Below are 14529 nucleotides of genomic sequence, written 5' to 3'. Positions count from 1 at the left end.
ATCTATAGAGCTGCGCATCAGTGGATTTGCTCTTCAGTGTTTGGACTCTCAGTAGTGATTATTAAACCACACTGAACTGAGCTAAACTGAACTGAACTTAAACACTACAAACTGAACTACACTGTTCCTATTTACTATGACCTTATATGTGAAGCTGCTTTGACACAATCTACATTGTAAAAGCGCTATACAAATAAAGGTGAATTGAATTGAAAACAACTAAAAAGATCCATAGTAATGTCAACAAAAAGCATAAAAAGTGATGTGCCGTGCAGGGATTTCTGGGAAAGTCAATTTACGGTTATTCGCTGTATATATTAAGGAAACATACTGTTAACCAGGTTACGGAATTTTACTGTAGCATTTTTACAGTTTTTTACCCTTGAAATCACTGCCATTTTTTACAGTGTAGAACCTTTCCTTGTTTTTTTTAATACGTTAAAAAATGTATTTATTTTTCCTTTTCTTTTCTTTCCTTTTATTTATATATATATATATATATATATATATATATATATATATATATATATATATATATATATATATATATATATATATATATATATATATATATATATATATGAGTAAAATATGTCTTACTTAATACTATTATATATTTGTATTTTATTTTAATATTATTCATATATTTTATAGAGCCTAAATGTATATGTGTGTGACGGGTTTTGTTTGTTTGTTGTGTTAAAAAAAGATAAATTGAAAAGATATTTGTTCTACATGTTTCATATCTAACATGTTCAATAAAAACAATTTTGAGAAAAAAAATCCATATTTTTCAGCATATAGTCAGGGGCAGAATTAACCAATCAGCCAGGAAAGTGAACCACTAAAAGAAAACCTGCGAGCCTGCATTAAATAACTGGACGTTTCTATAAATAATAAGCTATATAACAGTTTTCTATCATGTTTGATGATGTGGGTCCAACAAATAAAATGTCTATGCAATTATTACTTCCATCTGAATACTTCCCCCCCCCCCCCCCCCCCCCCCCCCCCCCTCCAATCATGGATCAGTGGAACATGCCAGTAAAACTAGTTCTGAGCAAAGATTAATCACATCCAAATTACAAGTTTGTTTTGACATAATATATGTGCATATTATATATATTTATTATGTATATGTGGTACAGACTCATACATAAAAACAAAATCTATTTTGTCACATGGTTATTTAATCTGTATCATATACATGTGTGTTAAAATATAAAAAATTTCTCAAAAATATGCATGTATGTGTGTATTTATATACACAAAATAAATATACACAACAACACACATATATATGTAAAAATGTGATTAATCTTTGCCCAGCACTATTAAATAATGTTATTAAATAAACAAAATAGTTTATTATTTTTTGCATTGCAAAATGTAAACATGTAGAAAACAAGATTGTGTTACATATGCACTGAAAAAAATGATTTAAAGATGATTCCTTGGATTTACTCAATTTTTTACGTTAAGTGGTTGTAAACAATTTATGGGCTGAATTTAAACAAACAAATTAAGTTGAACATTATTAAATTTTATTTGTTTGTTTAAATTCAACACAAATAAATTGCATGCAACACTTTTTTCAGTGTAATAAATAAATAAATAAATAAATATATAAATAAATAAATAAATAAATATATAAATAAATAAATATATAAATATATATATAAATATATAAATATATATATATATATATATATATATATATATATATATATATATATATATATATATATATATATATAATGCACAGACATATCTGACACAGACATATCTGACACAGACATATCAAACCAACATTTTATTCTGGATGGGATTAGTTTTTTCCGCAGCACTACAATAAACTCATAAGAAAACATTAAATATAGTCATATGGGTTATTATTTGACTCTATATTTTAAAGTCATGAGCTCCAAACATTACAATAAGATAAAAATATAAGTTCGCTAAACATTTTTGAGTCTCAGGAGGATAAACAAAGACTAAAGTCATTAGAGCTGATTAATTAGTTTTAGACAAGCGCTCGGATTAAGCTACGGTCACACTGGGCTTTGTGTGTGCGAAATTCTGTCGTGCGGCGCTGCGAAAAGGGGCGGGATTAAACAAGATAATTAGACATTAATAAAGCGAGCGATTGCTCCATGTTTTTAATTTCTGTCTAGAGAGGTCCTGTTTTGATGCTCGATTCATCTCACGCAGTCCAAGTGATGCGATTTCGCAGGTTAGAGTTCACCAAGCTTGAACTTGCACCGCAGCAACCTGCGAAACTCGACGCATGACCCCGCGTTTCCGGTCTGACGCATTCGCGTGCGTATGAATGGAAGTCTATGGAAGGAAAAGTCAAGTGTGACCGCACCTTTAACATAGTGTCTACGTCACAACGCAAAACCGGCAGGGCGCGCGCTGATTGGTCGGACGCGTCTCTCTGCGTTCCTCCGTCTGAACTCATGAAAAGAACCGAGCGATCCGTGTGTGTCAGTGATTTCGTACCGGGCAGAACCGAGCAGAACCGGGCTTCCCATGCTGGATCTGCGTGAAACATGGCGGAGTTGAGCGCGGTGCGACAAGAACTTGTAAGTATCTAAACAATCAGGAGTGACGTCACGTGGGTTTTCTGAAAGCCTGCTTCACACACACACACACACGGAAACAAGTTTGACCAGCTGACTCGAGAATATGCGCGTAGTGTTGTTTTACAATGAATAATACACCCGAAATATACTTTAATAAGGATTGTTATCGTTTTACTCACCCTATATGCGTTGTTGTAGATATATAGGTGTAGTAGAAGATGTTTAGCAGAATGTTGACGCTCCTCCTACAGTGGAAGTCTGTGGGAAGCTGTCAAACTCCGGAGCTGACGGGAAAACTTAAAATGCGTAACATTAATGCGTTATATTGACTAGCGAAGGCAAAGAGTAGTTTATAAAATGAATCTGTTGGTAATATTGACATTTACAGTGTTTTATCAACAACATTGTGTTAGCTTGAAGGAATTGTAACTAAGGCTGGTCTTATTACTTTTGTACAGTAGAATATTCCTATAATAATAATATGAATAATGATAATAATTGCCTGATAATTACTATTATTATTCTCAAACTACTACTACTATATTAAGCGGCGACACAGAGGCTCAGTGGTTAGCACTGTCGCCTCACAGCAAGAAGATCGCTGGTTCGAGTCCCGGCTGGGTCAGTTGGCATTTCTGTGTGGAGCTTGCATGTTCTCCCCGTGTTGGCGTGGGTTTCCTCTGGTGCTCAAGTTTACCAGTACTGGGTTGCAGCTGGAAGGGCATCCGCTGTGTAAAACATTTGCTGGATAAGTTGGCAGTTCATTCCGCTGTGGCGACTCCTGATGACTAAAGGGACTAAGCTAAAGGAAAATTTATTATTATTATCATATTATTCTCATTGTATTATTGATAATAAAATTGATAAATAATAATTTAATTAATATAACAATAATAAATAAACAGACTACCACAATTAGTATTGCAATATCATAATATCACTCATTTGTTATGCGTTTTAAATTTAATATGAATAAATGAGTATTTGATGGAGACAAATTTCATTCAATCATTCATTTTCCTTCAGCTTAGTCCCTTTATTCATCAGTGGTCGCCACAGCGGAATGAACCACCAACTTATCCAGCATATGTTACACAGCATATCCATACACAGTGGACGCCCTTCCAGCTGCAACCCAGTACAGGGAAACACCCATACACACTCATTTACGCACACACTCATACGCTATACGGCCAATTTAGTTATCAGTTCCCCTTTAGCGCATGTGTTTTGGATTGTGGGGGAAACCGGAGCATACGGAGGCAACATGAACACGCAAACTCCACACAGAAACGCCAACTGAGTCAGACGGGGTTTGAACTAGCGACCATCTTGCTGCGAGACGACAGTGCTAACCACTGAGCCACCGTGTATATAAAAATATCTCATAAAAAATTGCGTCTTCAAATTGTCTTTGTGATTAATGTAATTTAATTTAAGGATTAAAATGGAGTCACACACACAAAATAAATCTAAAAAAATAAATGCTGTTTGGAAAGTAAATATAATTATTATATTATTAATTATTATTAAATGTAATTAAATATTTTAATTATTTTAAAAAGACAATATAGATTCTATTTTATAATATAGAGCAGAATTACATCAGGCCATACATGTGTATAGGCTTTCTAAGATAGACATCGAGCATACAGATGCTTTGTTTCTGAAAGATGCTGCACATTGAAAAGATTATGAATATAGGAGTGATTTAATACTATCTGTACTTTTGTTTACGGTGTGTCTGACACACTCTTCATTTACTTTCAATGTACAAAAGAAAGCAGCTTAGATATTATGGATACTCATGGATTTGTATGTTTTCTGCTAAAGACGTGTGTGTGAATCAGCTTTTCCAGCAGTCTGTAATAGTTATCATGTTTTCTTGCCTCTTTTGATCGTGGCTGTGCTTCCTTCGTTCATCACAGAGGAGCAGAATCGAGCAGTTTCATCATCGGGGAGCTTCAGTCACCACAGGAGGAGATGAGCAGAAACTGTAAAGACGGAAGCAAAGGCTGTTTTGCTTGGATTTGCATGTTGTCGTGTGTGTGATGTGCGCGATGTGATTGGTGTGTGTATGTTGTCGTGTGTCAGGCCCGTGCCATTCTGTGGAGGGATCCCGTGGAGGACTGAGACCTGGCAAGAAGATCACCATCATGGGTGTTGTGAATGCAGGCCGGAAAGGTAGTTTTATGCTCAATGCACACCGACACACACACGCACACCACACACAAGTTGAAATCAGAATAATTAGCCCTCCTGTTTATTTTTTCCCCCAATTTTTGTTTAACGAGAGATTTCTTTAACACATTTCTAAACACAATAGTTTTAATAACTCATTTCTAATAACTGATTTATTTTATCTTTGCCATGATGACAGTAAATAATATTAGACTAGATATTCTTCAAGACACTTCTATACAGCTTAAAGTGGCAATTAAAGGCTTAACTAGGTTAATGAGGTTAACTAGGCAGTTATTGTATAATGATGGTTTGTTCTGCAGACTATCAGAAAAAAATATAGCTTAAGGGGTCTAATAATATTGACCTTAAAATGGATTTTCAAAAATTAAAAATCTGCTTTTATTCTAGCTGAAATAAAACAAATAAGACTTTCTCCAGAAGAAAAATATTATCAGACATACTGTGAAAATTTCCTTGCTCTGTTAAACATCATTTGGGAAATATTAAATAAATATAAAAAATCAAAAGGGGGCTAATAATTCTGACTTCAACTGTACCTGTAAAGGCCGATACACACCAAGCAGACACCAAACATCTTGCGCTGATGAGACTCAACTGAAAACTCAACTCTCTCTTCCTCTCTTCTTCTCTACCCCTCTCTCTCTTCCTCTTTCTCTCTCTCTCTCCTCTCTCTCTCTCCTCTCTCTCTCTCTCTCTCTCTCTCTCTCTCTCTCTCTCTCTCTATCTATCTCTCTCCCTTTCTCTCAGTTCAATTTAATTCAATAATTGGTTTATTGACATGACAAAAGTTACAAATGTATTGTCAAAGCATTTATAAAGTTTACATTTAAAAGAACATGCGTATATATTTAAGAACACAGTAAATAGAAATAGTAGTAGTAGTAAAAAAATTAAATAATAATAATAATTCTGTGCCCGACAATCGGGTTGTCATGGTCCTAACCTTCGACCACCACCCGTTCCACAATGCACTGGCCTTTTACGACTCCCCCTGTAGGTGGTGGGACCACAGGAGAATAGTCCCACGTCGCTCCTTTGGGCTAAACCTGGCCACCAGGCACTGCACGACCATACAGGCCCCAACCCCAGGCCTGACTCCAGGGTGGGGCCCCGGCTGCGCCATACTGGGCGACGTTACAGTCCTCAATGTGTTTACGTTCATAAGGGGTTTTTGAACTGCACCCAGTTGGAGGAGGCCTCTGGAAAGACCCAGGACACTGGAGGGACTATGTCTCTGGGCTGGCCTGGGAACGCCTCGGGATCCCACGGAGGAGCTGGAGGAAGTGTCTGGGGAGAGGGAAGTCTGGGGGTTCTCTCCTAAGACATAGCGGATGAAAATGACATGACATAAATAATATTAATATAAATTAAATAAAATACAAATAAAACAATGATGAATTAAAAAAAATCAGAACAAACTACTTTAACAATCAACAATTATGGATAAAAAAAAATATTTACATTGATTTATATAACATTTTGGGAATGAATTAGAAGTTTGAGAAAATGGATTTTCTCTTTTATATGTAGGACTCTGTTTTGCATTTAACAAAACCAAACAAGACTTTTCCCGACCATAAGGAAAGTTTTTATCAATGTTCTCAATTCACACAATAAAGAAAAAAAAGTATTTCCAAAGCAAGTTAGAAAGAATTGCATAATATGAATATATTATGCAAATAATATTTAACACATACCTTCCAACATTCCCAGGAGACCAGGGGAGTTGTGGTGGCGATGTGTGTTTGTCCTGAATAACACAGTTGAGAACTGGGTTAGTAACGGTACTGTGGGATTAGTACTGTACTATGGACCGGTGTTCTTGTCGATTTGTCTTACCTTGTCAGATTGGTCCTACCTCCCATTCAAAAAAATAGGTAGCGCATTTTGATTGAAGAGCAATATGCTACCCATCAGATTTGCTACCAGAGTAAATTTCAATGTGAAGTAGTGTGATTTAAAGCTGTAATATTGCCCTACACCTACCGAATCTCTAACCCCAACCTCAGAACCATTTAAATACAGTGTTGGTAGCATAATCTGATGGGTAGGATAAAAATGTCAGGACACCTGGTTTCGGCGGCTGCTGCGATCGCTACATGAGTTGGCGACTCAAATGTGTTGAGCTGAGGACTGGGGGGCGGGGTGGAAATACACAAGTTTTCCACGGAGAGAAATAACAAAACGGGGAGGGTGGCGGGAGATGGGTCTGAAATAAGGGAGACTCCTGGGAAAAACATGAGTGTGGCAGGTTTGTATAATAAGAGTAATAAGAATAATGAAGCAGACTCTGGGTGTTGCTTACAAAGGGAACAGTTTTGTATTGATATCTATTTGTAATTTACTAAGAAAGTATTCGCGTGATATGTACGATGGATAATTCTAAATGAAATGTCTATTTATCTTATTTGTCTTTAAGAAATGAGTTATATCTTTTCCAATCAATATAAGGACACAAAACGTTCCTCATAACTTTCACTTTCACTTTCAAAAGAGTTCCAATAAATACTTGTAACTGATCTCTCTCTCTGTTTTGCTGTGTCAGTTTGACATCATAGTCTGACGTGCGGCTGTGCTGACGTGGCTCTCGATATGTGCGTGCGCTTCGAGGATCGGGAGATCCTGCGAAACGCCTGTGTATCTGACCACTGGGGTGAAGAGGAGAGATCGATACATATTTCCCTTCATCACAGAGCAGCCTTCAGGGTCAGTATCAGTGTTATTAATTCAATAAAAGTAATACTATAATTTACTCTGCTCATTTACCTCTTTGAATGAGTTGGATGTCGGTTTTGGGTTATGTTTGGTCCTCGGCAGCTAGCTCTCTGCAACTCTCACATGGTCGCTAAGCAGGGCTGCGCCCGGTAAGTACCTGAATAGGAGACCACATGGGAAAGCTAGGTTGCTGCCGGAAGTAGTGTTAGTGAGACCAGCAGGGGGCACTCAACATGTGGTCTGTGTGGGTCCTTATGACCCAGTATAGTGAAGGGGATTCTATACTGCTCAGTAGGCGCAGACTTTTGGACGAGATGTTAAACCGTGGTCCTAACTCTCTGTGGTTGTTAAAAATCCCGCCATCCTGACCAAATTTGCCCACTGGCCTCTGTCCATCATGGCCTCCTAACCATCTCCATATCATAATTAGCTTCATCACTCTGTCTCCTCTCCACCAATGAGCTGGTGTGTGGTCCTGGCGCAATATGGCTGCCGCTCATACGTCATCCAGGTGGATGCTGCACACTGGGAGGTGGATGAGGGGCTAGTGGTGGATCCCCCCAATGGTAAAGTGCTTTGAGTGTCTAGAAAAGCGCTATATATATATAAGGAATTATTATTATTATTATTATTATTATATTATTATTATTATTATTATTATTATTAAGTTATAGGGCGAAGGTCATCATGGGTCATGTAATATAAACGCGTTTAAAATATTAAAATCCTTTATGCCAGAAACAAATAATATGAATATTAATAATGTAATAATATTAATGTTAGTATTTAGAGTATCTATATGTAGATATTAGTAAGTATTTGTATTGTAATAATTACAGTTGAAATATTGTCATTAATCATTTATTTTATCATTTAGTTGTATTTGTGCTGGTCAAAGTTTAGAGTAAAATCATGTTTATCTTATTGTTCTTGTACTTGATATCAAAGTCCTTTATGCCAGAAGAAATGATATTTTAGTAAATATTTGTACATGATTACAGTGATATTGTTGTTAATATATCATCATTATAGTTTTTATTTGACTGTGAATATATGAAAGTTAAAGTAATGATTATAGTAATTAATTCATTTTTATGTTTGTGTTTTTATTTTGTTATATGTAATATATAATACAATATGAATTATTATTATTATGCTTTAGGCTGAAACATGTTTTATCAGATTGTACGATGCTTAATCTTTTTTTATTTAGTTTACTCTTTTAAGGACATTTTCATAAATCGAACATAAGGTTTTTTAAGGTTCAGATTGCTGCAAATGTAATATTTTGTTTTGTTCTAACCATGAAAGATTGCTCCAGAACCTGGCATTAAATACAAAAGTATATATTATTATTATTGCCATGATAATATTCAATCAAATATGTTTTTTTCCTCCAATTGGGCAGCAAAATAACTTTACGTCACAATTTATATTGTAGTTTTATCTGAAAAAAATTATGTCATTATTTTCCCCAAATAGATCATTTTTCCCATACAGATTATACATTATAGCAGGAATAAAAAGTCTGATTATGATTTTAAATTATATTATACCTAGTAATCTCCTGTCATATCTCCTGTTTCAGATTGCTGTATATGTAATATTTATTTTGTTGTAGCCATGAAAATATTGCTTCAGAACCAGGCATTGAAAAAAAAAAAATCGAATATTCTAATTGTAATCATGGTATTCAATCACCCATTTTTTCCTCCAAATTGTGCAAGCGATTAAAAACAAAACACGTTTACATCAAAATCTAAATTGTATTTTTTCTTGCAGAAATAAATGCAGTTTTTCCCCATACAGATTATGCCCATAACAGCATTATGTAGTCTGATAATGATTATGTAACACGATTACGATTTATAAATATATATTACACCTACTATCTCCAGTCATATATGTTATTTGTTGGTCTGATGTTTTTTTTTTGTGCAGGTTGAGATCCACTGTGAGCATCCGCGTTTCCGTGTGCTTGTAGACGGTCATCAGCTCTTCGACTTTTACCACCGCGTGATGCCGCTGAACGCCACTCGACACCATCCAGATCAGCGGCAGCTTGACCATCACAAACTTAACTGATCTCCAGCAATACAGTCTCTAAACCAGCAAGAACATTCATCCAGATTGAACCCCAGAACCATCAACATGGAGCTCTTCAATCAGCCGTGAGGAGGCTTTCGTTTTTATGAGCATCTCATTCTTAATATATTAGCTGGAGTCAGTTCATAATGCACTGAAAAATTCAACATTTAAAATAACTTTACTATAAAGGTTGAGTTGTTTTACTCTTAAAGGGACAGTTCACTCAATAATGAAAATGTTGGGGGGAAAACATCCTTTGACTTCTATAGTGTTTTTGTTCCTACATTCATTAATTTTCTTTTGGCTTAGTCTCTGATTTATCAGGGGGTCGCCACAGCAGAATGAACCGCCAACTGTTCCAGCATATGTTTTACGCAGAGGATGCCCTTCCAGCCGCAACCCAGTACTGGGAAACACCCATACACTCTCACATTGATACACACTCCTACACTACGGCCAATTTAGTTTATTCAATTCACCTACACCACATGTCTTTGGACTTGTGGGTGAAACCGGAGCACCCGGAGGAAACCCACGAGAACACAGAGAGAACATGCAAACTCCACACAGAAATGCCAACTAACCCAGCCGGGACTCGAACCAGAGATCTTCTTGCTGTAAGGCGACTTACCACTGAGCCATCATGCTGCCTTTGTTCCTACACTGTTAATTAAAAAAAAGTTGACTCAACTTAAAATTGTAAAGCAACTTGATGAAGACTAGTTGACTCAACTTAAATCGAGTCAGGTGCGGTACTTGGGTTAAAAATTGAGTCGACTCAACAAAAGCTGCTTTTCGACTCACAATTTTAAGTTTAATCAACTTTTCACATTTTTTTACAGTGTATATGAATGTTTTCCCCCCAATATTCTTCAGAAAATCTTTTTTTTTGTGTTCAACAAAGAGTTGAAGCTTTAAAACCACTTTAAATGTGAGGAAATGATGTGGAATTTAGCATTTTTGGTGAACTGTCTATTTACAGTAGAAACAATAAGCAATGCATTTGTTACAGTGTGTAATACATTCATTCATTCATTTTCTTTTCAGTCACCCTTTATTAATCAGGGGTTGCCACCAGGGCCGGATTAACCAATGCGTATTATGAGCACAGGCCCCAGCGGGCCCGTACACACTTGGGGCCCCTGCAAGGGGGGAAATGCAGATTTTGGAGTGTCTATTTAGGCTAAGTGCAAAAGCGCACCTCGTTGGAATAAGCTAGTTGAGGCATTCCTGCCCATCACATAACTAAAGAGCATGATTAAAAGCAGTGTGAGTGGCGTAGCTCGTACAACCCATGGCATTAGGTTTTGACGCGATCGATCATGATCCGATTCGAATCCAGCGTCTGATGAACACGTTCTTCTTTTTTACCCACTACATATCAGATTTTGCCTACTGTTCATCATGAGGAAGACAAGTAGGAATCATCAATTAGTGTGTGTATTATGGAGGACTCAGATTTATAGAACTGGATTGGAGAGGTGTTATATCCAAATCATATGCATTATAAGTTTGTAGAAGTTATACATAAAAATACCCTTAAATATATCTTTTTTTAGTACTGCTTCAGTGAACTTGAACAAGTATATTAAAGTCCATTCATTTCACTAGTTGTATTAGTATTATTTTTTTCAAAGTGTGCTTTAAAATGCTTTATAAATAAGTTAAATCTTTTGTAGACTATATATGTACTGATGTACTGTATATCATTTATTTTTTAAATGCGGACAATACATTATAGATTCATTTTATTAAAAATAATATTATTTTAATCTTTTTCCCAGTGATGGGTTGCAGCTGGAAGGGCATCCGCTGCGTAAAAACATGCTATATAAGTTGGCAGTTCATTCTGCTGTGGCGACCCCAGATTAATAAGGGACTAAGCTGAAAAGAAAATGAATGAATGATTGAATATATTAATCTTATTTTTTAATACAACTATAGGGGTGCGGCCAGGTAGGGGGCCTACAAGACATTGTGCCCAGGGGCCTCTGAATTCTTAATCTGGGCCTGGTTGCCACAGCGGAATAATTGTAATGATGCAATAACTAGTTAAAAAATATGAATTTTTAAAAAAAAATAGCTTTTTTCCACCAGCATCTATTTAAAATAAAGCACTGCCAGCATTTTTGATGAGCTGGGATTCGAACTCGGGACGCCCTGACATGCTACTGCACCATATGTCAGCGCACTAACCACTAGGCTATTGCGCCGACTGCATTTTTGATGATTTTGATCTTGAATTTGACGGCCCTCAGAATATTTTCTGCTATAAATATAAGACAATATTATTATATCAGAACTATTCGCCCTCCTGTGAGTTTTTTGTTTCCTTTTTCAAATATTTCACAAAATTGTTTTCCAGATTCAGGAATTTTTCACAGTATTTCCTATAATATTTTTTCTTCTGGAGAAAGTCTTATTTGTTTTATTTTGACTAAAATAAAAGCAGTTTTAAATTTTTTAGCTAAATATCTTAGTAGCCCCCCTAAGGGGTTAATTAGTTTCGATTACAGAACAAACCACTGTTATACAATGACTTGCCTAATTTAACCTAATTAACCTAGTTAAGCCTTTAAATGTCACTTTAAGCTGAATACTAATGTCTTGAATACTAATATCTTGTAAAATATTATTTACTGTCATCATGACAAAGATAAAATAAATCAGTTACTAGAAATGAGTTATTAAAACTATTGTGTTTAGAAATGTGCTGAGAAAATCTTCTGTCCATTAAACAGAAATTGGGGGAAAATATATAAGAATTCAAACTTAACAGGATGGCTAATAATTCTGACTTCTACTGTATATATCAAAATAAAGAACAGCAGCATTTTATTATATCTTCATGAGATGTTTTAGCGTCACTTGAGTGGAGAGAGGTTTCATAAAAAATGAAAAATGAAACTTAACTACTTAACAAATGCAAGCTTATTGTTAAATGTTCAATTAACTTACCTGCTTAATTACTGTTTATTGTGTTCATTTTTAGAGGAATTATATTTGAATTAAAGCATAAACAAATATGTCAACAAATCAAGCACAATATTGCACTGAGAAAGGCCAGTCTTGATACCAACCTTATGGTGCAGAAATGAAGATATAAGAAACATATTGCAGTACATAGTGAAGTCTTAATATAAAAGCACAACAAACAACTGAGCAATTAAGCGCATTAAAGAGATTTATTTATTTTCTAGACACGTGTTGATGAACTAAACAGGGTGATTTTGAGATTTTGCGAGTGTTTTATGAGAATATTATAATTCCATTGACGTGCACTTATAGCTAAGCAAGTGCATCTTCGAGGAAATCCATTTAGGTGCTTCTGTTTCCTCCAGACCAGCATGAAATCAGGGAGAAATCATCGCATTCCAGCGCTTTATGTGTGTGTATTTATGAGTCGCAGTGTGTCATGTTAACATAATTCATGTCCTAATTAATTAATAAAGGCTTCTAATGAGTGATATTGTGTCATCAGTGGTGATTGCAGCATGAACACACACACACACACACACATACCGCTGATATTGTACAAATCGTATTGCTTGTTTAAATATATATGAGTGCAAGTTTACATTTATCTAAATTTAAGTTTGGGGTGACGTGGTGGTGCAGTAGGTAGTTCTGTCACCTCACAGCAAGAAGGTTGCTGGTTCGAGCCTCGGCTGGGTCAGTTGCCGGTTCTGTATGGAGTTTGCATGTTCTCCTCGCGTTCGTGTGGGTTTCCTCCGGGTACAGGTGAATTGGATAAGCTAAATTGTCCGTAGAGTATGTGTGTGTGAAAGAGTGGTATGGATGTTTCCCAGAGATGGGTTGCAGCTAGAAGGGCATCCGCTGCATAAAACATGTGCTGGATAAGTTGGCGGTTCATTCCGCTGTGGCGACTCCGGATTAATTAAGGGACTAAGCTGAAAAGAAAATTAATGAATAAATGAATTTAAGTTTCCTCATGTACGAGCGAAGCAGCCGTTGAAATACTTTTGGATGAACACTTCCAGTCTCATTCACTTCCACTGATTTCTGGACGGTAAAAAGCTCATTATGCTGCTTCATGTTGCAAACTTATTTTTTCTTATTATATTCAGGTTGTGAATTACAGGGGAAATTGGGTGGGTCTGACCCCCTAATTATGGCTTGATCCCCCCTGAAGGACGTCAAAATAAGATGTAGGGGGGGGGGGGGGGGGGGGGGGGGGGTTAGTCTTTCTGAAACAGAAAACGTTCATTCTGATCTGTATTTTAAATAATAATGTAAATAATAAAAATATTAGAGATCCACTTGACCACCCCTATAACGGTTCATACCATTGTGAATGCATAATCGTACCAATCAGTCTATGCAAGAAAAAAAGTCATTCAACAGTCTGAAACTGCCAGATTTGAGCACCGATAGACACCGTAAGAGTTCACAAGACTGATTTCTCATGAAATGTGTTTGTTTCTACATGTAGCCCACATGTAAACTTTAAAAGTAGAGTCAAATTAGATGCATAGTTTGTATAGCTTGACCTAAAGTATGCCGAAATAGCTAATCAGGTTAGAATACACTAAATAGCCCATCCCACAAAACACTGAAAACATAAATACATTTTAATAATAAATTAGATGTAATTTAAATAAATATATATATCTGATTCACTGAAACATGTATTACACAAACTAACATTACTGAAAAAACAGATTGTTCAGTTCAGTTCATCTTTATTTGTATAGCGCTTTTACAATGTAGATTGTGTCAAAGCAGCTTCACATAGAAGATCATAATGAACTGATTCAGTTCAGTGTGGTTTAATATTCACTGCTGAGAGTCCAAAGACTGAAGAGTAATCCATCGATGCGCAGCTCCACAAGTCCCAAACTATGCAAGCCAGTGGTAACAGCGGTGAGGATAAAAAAAAACTTCACCAACAGGCGAAAGTGAAGGAAAAAAACCT

General features: G+C 36.0%; 1 protein-coding gene across 1 annotated transcript; it reads left to right on the top strand.

Moving 5' to 3' along the window:
• Positions 1–2436: 2436 nt before the first annotated feature.
• lgalsla (lectin, galactoside-binding-like a) lies at positions 2437–13060 on the top strand. Its single transcript, XM_056456268.1, is given in 9 exon segments — positions 2437–2589; positions 4519–4565; positions 4568–4581; positions 4680–4704; positions 4706–4769; positions 7336–7462; positions 7464–7500; positions 9447–9539; positions 9541–13060. Coding segments are annotated over 9 exon segments (516 nt in total). The 5' UTR covers positions 2437–2552; the 3' UTR covers positions 9613–13060.
• The last annotated feature ends 1469 nt before the right edge of the window (positions 13061–14529 follow it).

Source organism: Danio aesculapii, chromosome 1 (assembly GCF_903798145.1).
Source record: "Danio aesculapii chromosome 1, fDanAes4.1, whole genome shotgun sequence".
Lineage (NCBI taxonomy): Eukaryota > Metazoa > Chordata > Actinopteri > Cypriniformes > Danionidae > Danio > Danio aesculapii.
Note: the sequence above shows the minus strand (reverse complement) of the source record. Positions and strands in the feature narration are given on the sequence as shown.